Here is an 18791-nt window from a genome sequence, read left to right as displayed (position 1 = left end):
ATTCCCACCCACAATATAGGAGAGCTCCCTTTTCTCCATACCTTCTCCAGCATTTATTATTTGTAGACTTTTGATGAAGGCCATCCTGACTGGTGTGAGGTGATACCTCACTGTTGTTTTGGTTTGCATTTCTCTAATAATTAGTAATGTTGAGCTTTTTTTCATGTGCCTCTTGGCTATTTCTATGTCTTCTTTTCTCTCTCTGTTTTGAATGCACAGCTTGCAGGATCTTACTTCCTGGCCATAGATTGAACTTGGGCCCCTGGGAGTGGAAGTGCTGAGTCCTAACCACTGTACTGCCAGGAAGTTCCCTGTATGTCTTCTTTGGACTAATGTCTGTTTAGATCTTCTGCCCATTTTTTGATTGGGTTGTTTGGTTTTTTGCTATTGAACTGCCTGAGCTGTTTGTAAATTTTGGAGATTAATCCCTTGTTGGTTGCATTGTTTGCAAATATTTTCTCCCATCCTGTGAGCTGTCCTTTCATTTTGTTTATAGTTTCCTTTGCTGTGCAAAAGTTTTTTAGTTTAATTAGGTCCCATTTGTTTATTTTTGTTTTCCATTTCTTATTTAAAAGAATAAAATATTTATTATTTTACTTTCCATTACTCTTAAGAGATGGATTGAAAAAGATATTGCTGCAATTTATGTCCAAGTGTTCTGCCTGTGTTTTCCTCTTAGTCTTATAGTATCTGGGCTTACATTTTGGTCTTTAATCCATTTTGAATTTATTTTTGTATATGGTGGAGATGTCCAATTTTCCCAGCACCACTTTTAAGAGACTGTCTTTTCTTCACTGTATATTCTTGTCTCCTTTGAAGTGAAAGTCATTCAGTTGTGTCTGACTCTTTGTGACCCCACAGACCCCAATCCTCTGTCCATGGGATTCTCCAGGCAAGAATAATGGAGTGGATTGCCATTTCCTTCTCCAGGGGATCTTCCCCACCCAGGGATTGAAATGGGTCTCCTGCGTTGTAGGAGAATTCTTGACTGTCTGAGCTACCAGGAAAGCCCATAAGTTTCCTGGGACCTCTTCCCTGCTGTTTTTTGAGGCCCAAGAAGATCCGTGCTGTTTTCTGTTTTATGTGTTAATACATTATGTGTGCTGTGCTTAGTCGCTCAGTCATGTCTGACTCTTTGCAACCCCATGGACTGTAGCCCACCAGGCTCCTCCGTCCATGGGGGATTCTCCAGGCAAGAATACTGGAATGGGTTGCCATGCCCTCCTCCAGGGGATCTTCCTGACCCAGGGATCGAACCCAGGTCTCCTACATTGCAGGCGGATTCTTAACCATCTGAGCCATCAGGGAAGCCCATGAACCCTGGAGTGGGTACTATCCCTTCTCCAGGGTATCTTCTCAACCCAGGGATTGAACCCTCCTCTACTGAATTGGCTGACAGATTCTTTACCACTGAGCCACCTGGGAAGATCTTGTCTCCATTGTAGATTAATTGACCATAGGTGCATGGGTTTATTTCTGGGCTTTCTCTCCTGTTGCATTGATCTGTATGTCTGTTCTTGTACTGGTACAATACTATTTTGATGACTGTAGCTTTGTAGTATAGCCTGATTCCTCCAGCTCTATTTTCTCAAGGTAGTGTGGCTACTCAGTGTCTTTTGTGACTCCATACAGATTTTAAGATTTTTTTTGCTCTAATTCTATGAAAAATGACATCAGTAATTTGGTATGATTGTACTGAACCTGTGCATTGCTTTGGGTAGTGTGGTCATTTTGGCAATATTAATTCCTTCAATTCAAGAACATGATATATCTTCCCATCTACTTGTGTCATCTTTGATTTCTTTCATCAGCATCTTACAGTTTTTGGAGTATAGGTCTTCTGTCCCCTGAGGTAGGTATATTCCTAGCTTTTTTTAAATCTTTATGATGCAGTGGTAAATGGGATTGTTAGTTTAATTTCTCTTTCTGATCCTTCTTTGTTCAGTTCAGTCTCTCAGTCGTGTCCGACTCTTTGCGACCCCATGAACCACAGCATGCCAGGCCTCCCTGTCCATCACCAACTCCCTGAGTCCACCCAAACCCATGTCCATTGAGTCGGTGATGCCATCTCATCCTCTGTCGTCCCCTTCTCCTCCTGCCCTCAATCTTTCCCAGCATCAGGGTCTTTTCAAATGAATCAGCTCTTTGCATCAGGTGGCCAAAGTATTGGAGTTTCAGCTTCAACATCAGTCCTTCCAATGAACACCCAGGACTGATCTCCTTTAGGATGGACTGGTTGGATCTCCTTGCAGTCGAAGGGACTCTCAAGGGTCTTTCCCAACACCACAGTTCTAAAGCATCAATTCTTCTACACTCAGCTTTCTTTATAGTCCAATTCTCACATCCGTACATGACTACTGGAAAAACCCTAGCCTTGACTAGCCGGACTTTTGTTGGCAAAGTAATGTCTGCTTTTTAATATGCTGTCTAGGTTGGTCATAACTTTCCTTCCAAGGAGTAAGCGTCTTTTAATTTCATGGCTGCAGTCACCATCTGCAGTGATTTTGGAACCCCAAAAAAATAAAGTCAGCCACTGTTTCCACTGTTTCCCCATCTATTTGCCATGAAGTGATGGGACCAGATCTTAGTTTTCTGAATGTTGAGCTTTAAGCCAACTTTTTCCCTCTCCTCTTTCACTTTCATCAAGAGGCTCTTTGTTTCTTCTTCACTTTCTGCCGTAAGGATGGTGTCATCTGCATATCTGATTCTCCCAGCAATCTTGATTCCAGCTTGTGCTTCATCCAGCCCAGCGTTCTTCATGATGTACTCTGCATATAAGTTAGATAAGCAGAGTGACAATATACAGCTTTGATGTACTCCTTTTCCTATTTGGAACCAGTCTGTTGTTCCATGTTCAGTTCTAACTGTTGCTTCCTGACCTGCATACAGGTTTCTCAAGAGGCAGGTGAGGTGGTCTGGTATTCCCATCTCTTGAAGAATTTTCCACAGTTTATTGTGATCCACACAAAGGCTTTGGCATAGTCAATAAAGCAGAAATAGATGTTTTTCTGGGACTCTCTTGCTTTTTAGTGTATAGAAATGCAACAGATCTTATTAATTTTGTATCATGTAACTTAACAAATTTGTGGATGAGCTTTAGCACTTTTCTGGTAGCATCTTTAGGATCTTCTATGTATGGTACCATGTCATCTGCAAACAGTGACAGTTTTACTACTTCTTTACCATTTTGGATTCCTTTTATTTCTCTTTCTTCTCTGATTGCTATGGCTAGAACTTCCAAAACTGTTGAATAAAAGGGGAGTGAGTGGACATCCTTGTCTTGTTCCTGGTCTTAGAGGAAATTCTTTCAACTTTTTACCATTGAGCATGATGTTAGCTGTAGGTTTGTCATTTATGGCCTTTATTATGTTGAGGCATGTTCCCTCTGTGCCCACTTTTGTAGAGTTTTTTTCATAAAGAAGGGTTGAATTTTGTCAAAAGCTTTTTCTGTATCTATGGAGATGATTATATGGTTCTTATTCTTCAATTTGTTATTGTGGTGTATCACACTGATTGAATTGTGGTTATTGAAAAACCCTTGCATTCCTGGGATAACTTGCACTAGATTTGGTGTATTATCCCATTAATGTATTATTTCTAATTGTGGCTTTTCTTTTCCATTTGGAGAAGGTCCTTCAGCCGTTGTTGCAAAACTAGTCTCTTGGTCCTTTAATTACCTTTTTGAAGATCTTCTTCTGAGGTGCTGAGGGTAGGGACTTGAACATACGAATCTGGGAGGGGATACAACTCAGCCCATAACAGTGTCCCTCACTTAGATTTCAGTAATTGTTAACATTTTGCCACATTTTTTCTGTTTATCCATTTCTTTTTATTTAAACATTCAGGAATAAGTTGACGATACCATGCCCTTTACACCAGTACCTCACATATATACTAAAGAGACATTTTCTTACAGAACCGCAGTACAATTCAGGAGACTTGATATTGATACACATTAATACTTTTATCTCATATAGAGTTCATATTCAGATATTACCAATTGCTCAAGTAACATACTTTACAGCAATTTTTTTTTTCCTAATTCAGGATCCAATCACACGTGTCATATTGCATCAAATTGTGGTGTCTCTGTAGTCTCCTTTAGTTTGGAACATACAATTAGGCAGCCTTATGAAACTGACTGTGTTTTCCACCTTTTATAGACTATTTCCAATACTTCCTCGAAGTCAGATTCTGAGTCTGCATTTTTTCCAAGAACCTTATATAAATGATGTTTCCAGTGTATCACATTTGGAGTTACTTGGTTGATATTTACTGGTTTTCTCCTATTGTGGCATTAAATATGATTACATGGTGTCCACCAGGTTTCCCTATTTTAAACTTATCTTCCCATTTGAGTTAGTAAGTACTTTCTATGAAGGTTAATGTAGTCTTTGGAAAGGACTTAGATTTTGTCATTTCCCTGTTTCTTTCCTCTCTACTGTTTTTCAGTCTTGTCACATTTAGAATAATGTCTAGGATCCTCACTGTGGTCTACAGGCAGGCGTTATGACTCACTGTATTTTATATATTTTAAATTGAGAAATCAGTATACACATATAACATGAATATATCTGAAGCAAAAATTTCACAAAACAGCACTCCCATTATTGTGTGTGCTCAGTCATATCCAACTCTTTGTGACCCGATGGATTGTAGCCCACCAGGCTCCTCTGTCTATGGAATTTTCCAGGCAAGAATACTGGACTGGGTTGCCATTTCCTGCTCCAGTTGGTCTTCAAACCCTAGGATAGAACCATGCAAATCTCTTGACGTCTCCTCCATTGGCAGGCAGATTCTTTACCACTATGCTACCTGGCAAGCCCAGTGTCATACTCTGTGTGCTTAGTCACTCGGTTGTGTCTGACTCTTTGTGACCCCGTGGACTGTAGCACTCCAGGTGCCTGTATCCATGGAATTTTATGGATAAAAGTACTGGAGTGGGTTGCCATTTCCTAATCCAGAGGCTCTTCCTGACCCAGGGATTGAACCCTCATCTCCTGCCTTGGCAGGTGGATTCTTTACCACTAGCACCACCTGGGACACCCCATTCGTATTGTACAAGACATTTTTTAGTATTCTGTTCCATACTATTTTTAGTGAAGTAAAATAGAAAATTGTTTTCTTGGTCTAACTAAATTGATTTTGCTACCAGTGTTGAGACCATAGTTAAAAGTCATTGCTCTCCAATACTGACTGTCTCTCATTTTTTACCATTTTTTCCCCTAGCTTACTTTTATTAAGCCATACTGGCCTTAAAGTCAAGATTTTATAAGACCTTTTGTTAGTTTTCAGACATCGATTTGAGACATATCACACATGTACAACTTTCCAACACAACTGACCAAGCAGAATATATACGTTATCAGCTTCTTAACCTAAGTCTCTTAACCACTTGAGTTTGAGGTTTCTTCCCCCATAAGGTGGGAATTCTCAGGTAGTGAAGATTAAATAGGATTAAATAATGTAGCTATGAAAAAGTATTTATTGATCTCTGCCCAGTCAGGGATCAGTAAATCTTAAAATCTTTGTACAGAGACCCTAAAACCTTTGTAATTTCCTAAGTAATAAGAGCACTAGGTTTTTGGTCTTTGATCCTGGTTTCTGACATTAGTTCTGACTCTTAATTCCCTTGGAATTTCCTGGGTGATAGGAGTGTCTTTCACTCTAATGAGGCAGTACTTGGTGGGTTCCTGGATAGGTTCATGATGGGAGCTGGTCACCAGAAAGACCACACCAAGATCTGAAGATTGGAACTTTGAGCAGTAGCCCTCCCCTAGCCTCCAGGAAGGAGAGAGGGATTGGAGACTGAGTTAATGATTGATCGTGCTTATGTGATGAAATGTCTGTAAAAATCCCAAAAGGACAGAGCTTGTAAAACTTCTGAGTTGTTGAGCACATGGAGATACTAGGAGGGTGGCTGCCTGACAAGGGAATGGAGGCTCTGTTCCCTTTCCTCAGTAGCTTCTGCTATGCATCTCTTCTATCTGAATGTTCTTAGTTATCCTTTATCATATCCTTTTATGGTAAACTAATAAATATAAGTGTTCCCCTGAATTCTGTGAGCCATTTTAGCAAATTACTGAACCCAAGGAGAGGGTCTTTGGAATTCTTGATTTACGGTCAATCAGAAGTATCAGTGGCAACTTGGGATTTGTGATTGGCATCTGAAGTGGGGTGGTAGGGGGAGCAGGGGAGTCTTCAGGGACTGAGCACTTAACCTGTGGAATCTGATGCTGCTAACTGCTAAAGTCACTTCAGTCTGGTGCTACCTCCACGTAGATTGTGTCAGAACTGAATTAACTGTAGGACACCCACCTGGTGTCAGAGAATTGCTGGATATGTGAAAAAACCTATACATCGGTATCAGAAATGTTTTGAGCGTGGTAGTATTGTGAGAAAAAAGAAACGGGGGGAGTGTTTTTCCTTTTTTCCTTATTCAGTGTTAGATAAAAATCAACTCAATGCTTCATGGGTAGTAAGAACAGAGGTGTTGTTTTAGTCTCTAAGTCTTGTTGAACTCTTTTACTACCTTGTGGACTGTAGCCCACCAGGTTCCTCTGTCCATGAGATTTCCCAGGCAAGAATACTGGAATGGGTTGCCATTTCCTTCTCTAGGGGATCTTCCTGACTCAGGAATCAAACCTGAGTCTCCTGTATTGGCAGATGGATTCTTTACCCCTGAGCCACCTGGGAAGCCCAAGAACAGAGTAAATTTTAGTAATTTATTCTATGTACAGAATATGAATTTGGAATTAAATTTTCATGTCATTAACTTTTTGATCTGACCTCCCATGAGACACATTATTTATGAATAGATAAAACCTTTTCCTTAATACTGCTTTCCAGTTTAATTTGGTAATAACAGTGATTAAAGCTTGTTTAAATGGCTTCACTTTGACATACGATTTTCAGAAGTCTTTAATTGCTAAGTGAAGAGAATTGCAAAGAGAAGAAAAAGACAATCAGTTGACTACTTGAAGTTCATGTTCCAAGTTTTTCTATAGAGAATGAGTAAGTGAAGTCACTCAGTCATTTCTGACTCTTTTGCACCCCATGGATTGTAGCCCGCCAGGCTCCTCTGTCCATAGAATTCCCCAGGCAAGAATACTGGAGTGGGTTGCCATCCCTTCTCTGAACCCAGGTCTCCTGCACTGCATTGCAGGTGATTCTCTACCATCATTTTACTCTAATTGTAGTCTCCCCTGGTACTTCAAAGATAAATGCTACCTTTCCTATAATAAACATGAGAATAGAAGAAATGAAGAATTCCATTTTATTGGTCAAAGGTTTTTGTGAATTTGAGGGGTTTTTTTAAGGCAATAAGATTATTTGGCATTAACAAAGAATGAGTTTTTCAAATAAACTGTCTATATGAATTAACTCTTCTCATTTAAATGCTAAAACTATCTATAGGGCTTGTTTTTAAAATGGAATCTTAGAAAATTTATTATTTACTCAAAATCTTATGTAGAGCATTCTGAAGAGAAAGTAACATTTTATTGATTGTTGAATGTCATTAGAGTGAACACTGATTACCATGCTGTGTATGTCTATATAGTAAAACCCCTAGAAGCATTTGATGTTAAGTTGGGTTATTGACTCCTACACTAAGTAGTCTCAGTCTACTCCATTAAAAAGTTCTGGTTCTGCATGGTTTGTTTTTGTTTTTTCCACTGCTAATAAGCTGTTGGATACTATTCTTACCTTGACAGTGTCCTCCCCAAACAGACATCCTTTTCCTTCTTTCTTATTTGCTGTCCCATTTTACTTTCAGCTACCAAAGTAAACAGAGTTGTGAATTCACTGGGATTTGTGGCATCTGTTTTTTTTTTTTTATTGAAATGTTGATTTTTCTGCTGTACAGCAAAGTGACTCAGTTATACACATATTTTTTTATATTCTTTTCCATTGTCGTTTATTCCAGGATATTGACTATAGTTCCATGTGCTTTGTAGTAGGACCTTGTTTATTTATTCTATGTGTAATAGTTTGCATCTGCTAACCTCAAACTCCCAGTCTATTCCTCCCCCATTCACCTTCCCCCTTGGCAACAACAAGTCTATTCTCTATGCCTGTGAGTCTTTCTTTTTTGTAGATAGGATCATTGATGCAGTTTTTATTGTCACATATAAGTGATATCATATGGTATTTGTCTTTCTTTTTCTGACTTACTTCACTTAGTATGATAATCTCTAATTGCATTTACATTACTTCAAATGGCATTATTTCATTCATTTTTATGACTGAGTAATATTCCATCATATATATGTTCCACAACTTTATCCATTCACCTGCTGGTGGACACTTAGGTTGTTTCCTTGTCTTGGCTGTTGTGAATAGTGCTTCTGTGAACATAGGAGTGCACATATCTTTTTGAATTATAATTTTGTCTGGATATATGCCCAGGAGTAGGACTGCTAGATCATATGGTAGCTCTATTTTTAGTTTTCTGAGGAACCTCTATACTGTTTTCCATAGTGGCTTCACCAATTTCCATTTCTACCAACAGTGTAGCAGGGCTCCTTTTGCTCCACATCCTCTCTGGCATATCTTTTTGTACTCTTTTTAATGATGGTCATTCTGACTGGCATGGGATGGTACCTCATTATAGTACCATATATAGTATATAGTGCATATAGTATAGTAGAGATTTGCATTTCTCTAATAGTGATGTTGAGCATCTTTTCATGTGTCTATCGCTATCTGTATTTCTTCTTTGTAGAAATGTCTGTTTAGGTCTTCTTCCCATATTTCAATTGGGTTCTTTGTTTTTTGTAGTTGTTGAGTTGTATGAGATGCTTATATATTTTGGAAATTAAGTGCTTGTTGGTTGTATTGTTTGAAAATATTTTCTCTCATTCTGTGGGTTGTCTTTTGTTTATGGTTTCCTTTGCTGTGCAAAGCTTGTAAGGTTCCATTTGTTTATTTTCATTGTTATTTCTTCTGCCTAAGGAGATTGACCTAAGAAAATATGGGTACAGTTTATGTTAGAGAATGTTGTGCCTATGATCTCTTCTAGAAATTTTATGGTATCTTGTCTTACATTTAAGTCTTTAAACCATTTTGAGTTTATTTTTGTACATAGTGTTAGGGTGTATTGTAACTTCATTGATTTACACTAACTTTTCTGGCACCACTTGCTGAAGAGATTGTCTTTGTCCTGTTTTATATTCTTACCACTTTTGTTGAAGATTTAATTGACCTTATGGATATGGGTTTATTTCTGGGTTCTTTATTCTATTCCATTGATCTATAGATCTCTTTTTGTGCCAGTATCACACTGTTTTGATCACTGTAGTTTTCTTGTATTGTCTGAAGTCTGGAAGGTTAATGTCTCCTGCTTTGTTCTTTTTCCTCAGTATTGCTTGGGCAATTGCTGGGGCTTTTATGATTTCATATAGTTTTTTGGTTGTAGTTCTGTGAAAAATGGCATGGGTAATTTGATAGGGATTGCACTAAATCGGTAGATTGCTTTGAGTAGTATGGCCACTTTAACAATATTAATTTTTCCAATCCAAGAGCAAGATATATCTTTCTTTGAATCCTCTTCAGTTTCCTTTATTAATGTTTTATAATTTTCAGCATGTAAGTCTTTTGCCTCCTTAGGCTTTTTCCTAAGTATTTTATTTTGGGGTTGTGATTTTAAAAGGTATTTTTTAAAAATTTTCCCTTCCTGATATTTCTTTGTTGGTGTAAAGAAATGCAACCAATTTTTGTATGTTAATCTTATGTCCTACTACCTTGCTGAATTCATTTATCAGTTCTAGTAATTTTTTGTGTGGAATCTTTAGGGCTTTCTATATATAGTACCATATGATGTGCATATAGTAACAGTTTTACCTCTTCCAATTTAGATACCTTTTATTTCTCTTTCTTGTCTGACTGCTGTGGCTAAGCAGTAAATAGAATAGAAATGGTGAGAGTGGGTATCTTGGTCTTGTTACATATTTAAGCTGAAAGCTTTCAGCTTTTCACTGTTAAGTATTATATTGCCTATGGGTTTATTATAAATAGCTTTTATTATGTTAAGATTATTCCCTCTATACCCACTTTGACAAGAGTTTTTATCATAAATGGATGTTGAATTTTGTCAGATGTTTTTCTTTTCCTGCATCTAATGAGACAACCATGTGGGTTGTGTGTCGTTTTTTGTTGGTGTGGTTGATATCACATTGATTGATTTGTGAATGTTGAGCCATCTTTGTGAACTTGGGATGAATCCCACTGAGTTGTGGTGTGTGATCTTTTTAATGTGTTGTTGGTTTCCGTTTGCTAGTATTTTGTTGAGAACTTTTGCATCTGTATCAGAGATACTGGTCTGTAATTTTCTATTTTAGTGGTATCTGTGTCTGGTTTTGGTGTCAGCATGATGATGACTTCATAGAATATCTTTGAGAGTGTTCCCTCCTCTTCAGTTTCTTGGAAGAGTTTGAGAAGGATTAGTAGAAGTTCTTTATATGTTTGGTAGAATTTGCCCATGAAGCCATCCGGTCCTAGACTTTTGTTTGTAGAAAGTTTCTTTAGTACCGATTGTATTTCACTTTCATGATTGGTCTGTTCAAATTGCCTATTTCTTTGTGATTGAGTTTTGGTGGGGTGTGCATTTCTAGAAAGTTGTCCATTTCTTCAAGGTTGTCAAATTTGTTGACATGTAATTGTTCATAGTATTCTTTTGTTTTTCTTTTTTGTATTTCTGCAGTATCAGTTGATATTTCTCCTCTTTCATGTCTTACTTTATGTGGGTTCTCTCTCATTTCTTTTTGGTGAACCTAGCCAGAATTTTGCCAGTTTTGTTTACTCTTTCAAAGAACCAACTCTTGGTTTTATTTCCTCTCTGATCTTTAAGTTTTGTTTGTTCTTTTTCTAATTCTTCTAGGTGGTAAGTTAGGTGTTTTGAGATTTTTCTTGTATTTTTAGGAAGGCCTGTATCAAAGAACTGTTCTAATAACAGCTCTTGCTGTATTCCATAGATTTTGTATGGTTGTGTTTTGACTGTCACTTGTCTCAAGGTATTTATTTCCTTTTTAATTTCCTCATTGACCCATGGCTTTTTTAGTAGTATGTTGTTTAGTCTCCATGTAATTTTTTTTTCCTCTTTTTGTTTTCCTGTGGTTGATTTCTACTTTCATGCCATTGTGGTCAGCAAAGATGCTTGAGATAATTTTTATACTCATAAATTTGTTGAGTTTTGTATCTTAGTATATGGGCAGTTCTAGAGAATGTTCCATGTCTACTTGAAAAGAATGTGTAGTTTTTGGATGTAATACCTTAAAAATATTTTGGATGTAATATCTTTAAAATTGCCAAATTCAGACTTAAATTGAGGAAAGTAGGGAAAACCACTAAACCATTCATGTATGACCTAAATCAAATCCCTTATGATTATACAGTGGATGTAACAAGTAGATTCAAGAGATTAGATCTGATAGACAAGAGTGCCTGAAGAAGTATGGATGGAGGTTCATGACATTGTACAGGAGGCAGTGATCAAGACCATCCCCAAGAAAAAGAAATGCAAAAAGCAAAATGGTTGTCTGAGGAAGCCTTACAGATAGCTGAGAAAAGAAGAGACGCAAAAGGCAAAGGAGAAAAGGAAAAATCTACCCATCTGAATGCACAATTCCAAAGAATAACAAGGAGAGATAAGAAAGCCTTCCTTGGTGATCAATGCAAAGAAATAGAGGAAAACAATAGAATGGGAAAGACTACAGATCTTTTCAAGAAAATTACAGATACCAAGGGAACATTTCATGCAAAGATGGAAACAATAAAGGAAATGATATGGACCTAACAGAAGCAGAAGATATTAAGAAGAGGTGGCAAGAATACACAGAAGAACTATACAAAAAAGATTAACCATGATGATGTGATCACTTATCTAGAGCCAGACATCCTGGAATGTGAAGTCAAGTGGGCCTTAGGAAGCATCACTACAAACAAAGAAAGCTAGTGGAGGTGATGGAATTGCAGCTGAGCTATTTCACATCCTAAAAGATGATGCTGTGAAAGTGCTGCACTCAATATGCCAGGAAATCTGGAAAACTCAGCAGTGGTCACAGGACTGGAAAAGGTCAGTTTTCATTCCAATCCCAAAGAAAGGCAATGCCAAAGAATGCTCAAACTACAGCACATTCCATTCATCTCACCTGGTAGCAAAGTAATGCTCAAAATTCTCCAAGCCAGGCTTCAACAATATGTGAACCATGAACTTCCAGATGTTCAAGCTGGATTTAGACAAACTAGAGGAACCAGATATCAAATTGTCAACATCCATTGGATCATCAAAAAAGCGAGAGAGTTCCAGAAAAACATCTACTTCTGCTTTATTGACTACACCAAAGCTTTTGACTGTGTGGATCACAACAAACTGTGGAAAATTCTTCAAGAGATGGGAATACCAGACCAACTGACCTGCCTCCTGAGAAACCTGTATGCAGGTCAGGAAGTAACAGTTAGAACTGGACATGGAACAACAGACTGGTTCCAAGTCAGCAAGGGAGTAGGTCAAGGCTATAAATTGTCACCCTGCTTATTTAACTTCTGTGCAAAGTACATCATGAGAATCACAAGCTGGACTCAAGATTGCCAAGAGAAATATCAATAACCTCAGATACACAGATGACACCACCCCATGGCAGAAAGTGAAGAAAAACTAAAGAGCTTCTTGATAAAAGTGAAAGAGGAGAGTGAAAAAGTTGGCTTAAAACTCTACATTCAGAAAAACTAAAACCTTGGTATCTGGTCCCATCAGTGTATGGCAGATAGATGGAGAAACAATGGAAACAGTGTGAGACTTTACTTTTTTGGGCTCCAAAATCACTGCAGATGGTGACTGCAGCCATGAAATTAAAAGACACTTGCTCCTTGGAAGAAAAGTTATGACGAACCTAGACAGCATATTAAAAGGCAGAGACATTACTTTGCCGACAGAGGTCCATCTAGTCAAAGCTGTGGTTTTTCCAGTAGTCATGTGTGGATGTGAGAGTTGGACTATAAATGTGTAAACTGCTTCCTGTAGTTTCCCTTTGCTTTAGACAATGGGTTCAAACACATTCTTAAAAAAAAAAAGTGTATTCGTACATTTCCTTACTCTCCTCAGTCACATTTCCTTACTTTACCTACCCACATTTTATCATTTGGATATCTTTTACATCTTTGTTTATGCTTTTGCTCTTCCTTGTGTTTATAATTACTTTCACACATACATGATTTTTCCTTTTTGATCTATATACTGGCTTAAGTGGTTTACTTTCCAGTTGTGATTTCATTTCTTATATCTTTCTGCTTCTTTTCTATTTAGAGAAGACCTTTCAGTATTTCTTTTAGGATAGCTTTAGTATTGCTGTACTCTTTTAGATTCTGCTTCTCGGAGAAATTCAATCTCTGTCCTATTTTAAATGATAATCTTGCTGAATATTCTAGGTTGCAGATTTTTCCCTTTGAAGTGGACATCTTGTTCTTGATTCTTACAGGTTATTGCCCATGCCCATGCCAAATAATGTCTTATTTCCCTGCTGCTTCAAATTAATGATGTGTCTTTATTGTTCTTCAAACATTTTCTACTTATATGATGCTAGAGAAACAAAAAATTATAACAGTTCATGTAATTTTCATTGTACCTTCACACTTTTGCACTTCATTTTCATTCACTTAATTAACTTCTTAATTAGCAAAATTAGTTTGCTCCAGTTTGTAATCTGATTTTGATTTCCTTTTATTTTGGACAAACTCCTTTAGTCTGGGCTTTTAGAGGTTATAAGGAGCAGAAAAGACCTCTCATTATCTCAAGTCATAGATATTTACTGGGAACATATGTGGAGACTGCACGGAATAGTGGAAACAATCTCTTTAGATCTCAGAGAAATAGAAGATCATTCTGTAAACAAATGCCTTTGCAAGTTAGACGTAAAAGGGAAGTGAAATTTTGTTTAGAAAAATAGAACACAATTCTGATGACAAGGTATTCTATTTGTCTTGAGAATCAAGTGTCCCTTGCTCTATTGTGCTGTGCTGTTATTATCACATCATCATATTTGCTTCTCCTGCTCATACCTGTTACTCACTTTATACTTCATATTATGATTTCTGCTTACTGTAGTCTCTCTGGTTATATTTTTTGCTTCTCTTCTTTGCTGGCTGTATGAATGGGTTTATTGTTTATTTTTGGCATTTAGACTCAACAAAGAGAGTATATTGTTTTTGGCCAGCCGTTATTCAGTAGGGGATGCACCTATCCAAAAACAAAATACATCTAACCATTTCTTAAATCATTGGATAAAAGATGGTTTCCTTTTAGTTAATTATCTACCTTTGATTATGTTAGGAGAAGCCAAGGTGTGAGATCTTAGGTTTGCCTACTTGGGTATAGGGAGCCTTTTGTGGATATTGACCTATCACTAGTCTGCTCATTGAAAGTGGTTTGCTTTTTAGGCAAGTTTAAAACAGTAAGCAAGAGACTTCCAATTCAGTCTGGGGTGTAGAAACCTGGAAAGAATGTCATTCCGAGTGTAACAACAAGAAAAGCCTGGATAATCTGTAAAATCATTACTTTAAAAAACTTTATCAGAGATCTGAGGTTACAGGGCAACCAAGTTTGAAATAAAGGAAAAACAGGTACCACCAAGAAGAGATTGTATAGGAGAACTGGTTCATCTGAACATAGGAGGAAGAAAGGTTTACCATGTAAGTGGGTAAGAAGAATTCAACAAACCTCTAAAGGCCTAGAGGGAGCTAGCAAGAAGTATAGAACCCATGGGATTCACAGATCTTCTTTATGGACCATGACCAGAGCCTGATGAGTGAGACTGGGGACAGGGGAAGATAGCAGAAAAGCAAGTAGCAAAAGCCTTAAGCAGATGAGGGAAAAACATCAAATCTTAGCATCTTGAGGGCTCAGAAGAATACCCACTGCAGCTAGGGGAAAATAAAAACAATTTTTAAAACACCATCCCTATGTCTGGGGAGGGGCAGGAAATCAAGAGTAGACTATTAGGATTCTTCTACCAGTGAAGATGAGGTAGCACCACTGGAAAGCTGAACATATATTAGCAGGAAAAAAACTAGTAAACTTAATAATAGTAAAAATTAGCAGAACTGAAACCAAAGAAAGTGGAGGTGGGGTGGGATTAAAAAACAAACAAAATAGCAGCATCCAAGAACTGTGGGGTGGTAATCTAATAGTGTAACATACATCTAGTTGAAATCCCACCTACCAAAATAGACCATATTCTAGGCAATAAGATGTCAAGAAATTTAAAAGAGTAAGACTCAAACAGAATGTTCTCTGACCATAACAGAATTAAATGAGAATAATAATTCTTTTCCTAGTTGAAGCTTCCATCTTGAACTAGGAGACGAGCAAACCAAATCTAAAGCAAATAGGAGGAAGGAAACTTACAAAGAGTAGAAATCAGTGAAACTGAAAACCAAAAATAATAAAACCAGTGAAATCATAAGCTGGTCCTTTGATAAGATCAAAATAGATAAAATAGTAGGCATAGTAACCAAGGAAAAAGACAACACAGATTACTAAATCAGGAATAAAAATGGACACATCAGTACAAGTCCAAAAGACACTAATGTGTAATAATGGGATGTTATGAATAACTATTTTCGTATATTTGACAATTTAAGTGAAGCTAATTTCTTGAAAGACAAGCATTACCTCAGTTCACTCAAAAAGAAATAGAAAAGCCTTATTAGTTATATCTGTTAAAGAGATTGAATTTACTGCCAGGAACCTTCTGACAAATCTCCAGACCTAGGTTATTTCACTGGTATGTTACACCAAATGAAAAAAAACCAATTCTGTACAAACTTCCAGAAGATAAAAGAGGAAGAAACCCTTCTCAACCTGTTTTATGAGGCCAGTAGTACCCCTTTATAGCAAAGATATGGCAAGAAAAGCAAAGTGAAAAAAAACCACCAATATCCCTCATAAATATAGGTGCAGAAGTCTTCAGTAAAACATTAGTAAATGAAATCCAACCATAAGTAAAAAGGATAATACATCATGACCAAGTATTACTTAGGGAATTCAAGGTTGATTCATCAGCATTCAGATATCAGTCAATATAAATAAGCATATCATCAGACTGAAGAAAACTATTTGACTATTCTAGTAGATGCAGAAAAAGAACTGACAAAACTTAGCATCGTTAAATTTTTAGCAAACTAGGAGTTGAAGGTAATTGCCTCCTAGAAAAGCCTAGATTTAACATTGTACTTTATGGTGAAAAAAAAAAAAAGAAAACCAAAATGCTTTCCCTTAAGATTGGTAACAGGCCAGGGTGTTTGCCCTCATTACTCATCAGCATCATGCTCAAACTCAAAGCTATTGCATTGAGGCAAGAAAAAGTAGTAAAAGGTATAAATAGTTATCAGGAGATTCCAATAACGACCATGAGAAAAATGAAAACACTTTTTAGGTGTTACCGTAAAAGCAGTGTTTATATGCAGTTCCTTTCTTTACTCTTATATTGCAACTTATAATTCCATTCAAAAGTTTCTTTTCCTCATGTGGCCACCAACAATCTAATAAGTATCATACATCTTAAATGGTATAAACTTTTTTATTTAGCTGTATGGATTACTGGATTTTAAAATGAATAGGAAGGCTAGACTTTAATATTGAGAATATCACAAAGATAAAAGTCTAACTCATCTCATTTAAAGGGAATGTTTTGTCTCATAGTAAATTATCTGACTAGTTTATTATAATTTGTTTTAGAAACTCCTGGATACTTGGTTTTGAGTATATTTAAAGCATCCAAATCTTATTTAAGGGATCATTTGTTCACTTTTGGGGGACAAATCCTCAAACTATTTGCTGAAACATATGTATCATAGAAAGCTATAAAACTGAAAGCAATAGAAATACAGTTGAAACTAGAGAAAAAAATGGAATTCAACTGTAAAACTTATGATAAAATGTAACATAAAAGGCCAGTTAGTTGGTGTTGATTTTGAAAGTAGACCTCGCTTAGCTAGTGATTCTCAGGAGCAAAGGGACGCAAAGAGAAGAAATAATCCGTGAACCCTGTGTGCCTGCCGGTCCCCCTTCTGTAGAGAACAAGCACTGGCCCCTCCCAAAAGCCCTATCCCCTGGCATTGCTGGGGCAACACAGATTGGGCTGGTGTCTCTGGATTCTCCTGTGACCAATAGACATGGAGAGCCACTTCACGGATTTCCCTGCCGAATACAGGTCAGGTCTCCACCTTTCATTTTAATCCAACATTTTATTCTCTAGTCTGCTCTAAAACCCATGGAACCAATTCAATATTTATTAAGTACTCTGTGTGTTTTATGTTTTCTACATTTGGTGTGATTGCTGTTATTTAGGCATTTTTAACTCTAGTAAACGGTATTTGTAATGAAAAATATTACTGCAACTTCTTTCCATTAAGAGAAGTATTCCTATGGATGGAATTCAATTATGAGTCTCAACCTGATGAGTTTGTATTAAAATGAATTCCTTTAACCATCAATATTGCCATAAAATTTTTAACATGATAAAGATTCTTTACATTTTACTATAAATGGACAGTATGAAGTTAATAACTTGTAAACAGATCTGAATTTTGAACCCCAGCATTGTGATTTTTCTGTGTAGCCTAGAATGGGTAGCTCAAGCTCTCTCAAATATCTATAGAGTAACAGCCTTGTGGGTTATTGAGGTTAATATTTATAATATGCCTAGACATATAGAATGTGCTCATAAATCATAGTAGCTATTGTTCTCAGTAGTTATTATTGCAAGTTAGCATTTGTAAACTTCATATTTGTATTGTGGCTTAAAATATATTCTGCTTATAAAGTTGGTCTTTATATTATGTTTTAAATGAGTTACTAACAGTTGAGAAATAGTATATATAGTGCAGTGGTTAAGAACATGGACTCTGGATTCAATGTCAGCAGCATAGCTTATTACCGGACTGACCATGGGCAAGTTAACTGTCCTCAGCTTTAAGACAGACCTAACATTAGCACATTTCTCCCAGGGGCATTATGAAGAGGTAATGAGGTTAGGTATGAAAAAGTTTAAAACAGTTGCTGACATGTGGTTCCCTGTGTCAGTTGTCATTGTTATTATTAATTACAATAATTTGTTGTTGAGTAAATGATTTTTTTTTTTGGGTCACTTTTTATTTTAGGTGAATCTTGGAAGCAACCAGTACCTTTTCTCTGTCATAGCGGATCCTAAAGAAATGCCCTGCTTCTGTTTGCGCCATGATGTTGATGCCTTGCTTTGGCAGCCACACTCCAGCAAACAAGATGATATGTGGGAGCACATTGCAACCTTCAATGCTTTAGGTATAAGCAAGCTCTTTGACAACCTTTGACATTATATCAAAAATTGCAGTCTTTTTTTTTTTTTTTTTTAAGTTTCTTTTTTTGGTTTGTTTAAATTTGACCTGTCCTAATTACAGTTGGATTGACTTGTGCTATAATTTGGCTGCTTGTACACAGTTGGTGAATGTTAGTACTTTTGGAACAGTAGGACTAAATTTTTTTTTTATGTTTGTGCAAAAGATCAGCACAGAATAGAAATCAGAGTGTTTATCTAACCACTTGAATCATTCTAATCAATTACTTGCTTATTCCAGCTAAACTGTACAGTATTAGAATATGAACAAGGGGCTTGGCAATACCCTACATGGAACTTGTATTCAGATTTCTTCAGAGTAGTCTTCAGTAATCATAGAATTGCTCTAAGGTTAAAAAGCACATTAGGAGACATCTTTCATGGAACTTAAGTGTGAAACAGAGCCATTATAATGCTAACACT

The 18791-nt window shown here is 36.8% G+C and overlaps 2 protein-coding genes across 3 annotated transcripts in view; one reads left to right on the top strand and one right to left on the bottom strand.

Annotated features, from left to right (window-relative positions):
* LOC145510899 (uncharacterized) overlaps window positions 1-18791 on the bottom strand; it is a 168216-nt gene that overhangs the window by 47113 nt on the left and 102312 nt on the right. The window lies entirely within an intron of this gene.
* NUDCD1 (NudC domain containing 1) overlaps window positions 1-18791 on the top strand; it is a 91171-nt gene that overhangs the window by 68535 nt on the left and 3845 nt on the right. For both annotated transcript variants that reach the window (XM_081503067.1, XM_081503066.1), the window contains one exon: window positions 18157-18316. In XM_081503067.1, the coding sequence (XP_081359193.1) occupies window positions 18157-18316 (160 nt within the window). The remainder of the gene's footprint in view (window positions 1-18156; window positions 18317-18791) is intronic.

Source organism: Giraffa tippelskirchi, chromosome 6, assembly GCF_054371585.1.
Source record: "Giraffa tippelskirchi isolate mGirTip1 chromosome 6, T2T-mGirTip1v1.2.pri, whole genome shotgun sequence".
Classification (NCBI taxonomy): Eukaryota; Metazoa; Chordata; class Mammalia; order Artiodactyla; family Giraffidae; genus Giraffa; species Giraffa tippelskirchi.
Note: the sequence above shows the minus strand (reverse complement) of the source record. Positions and strands in the feature narration are given on the sequence as shown.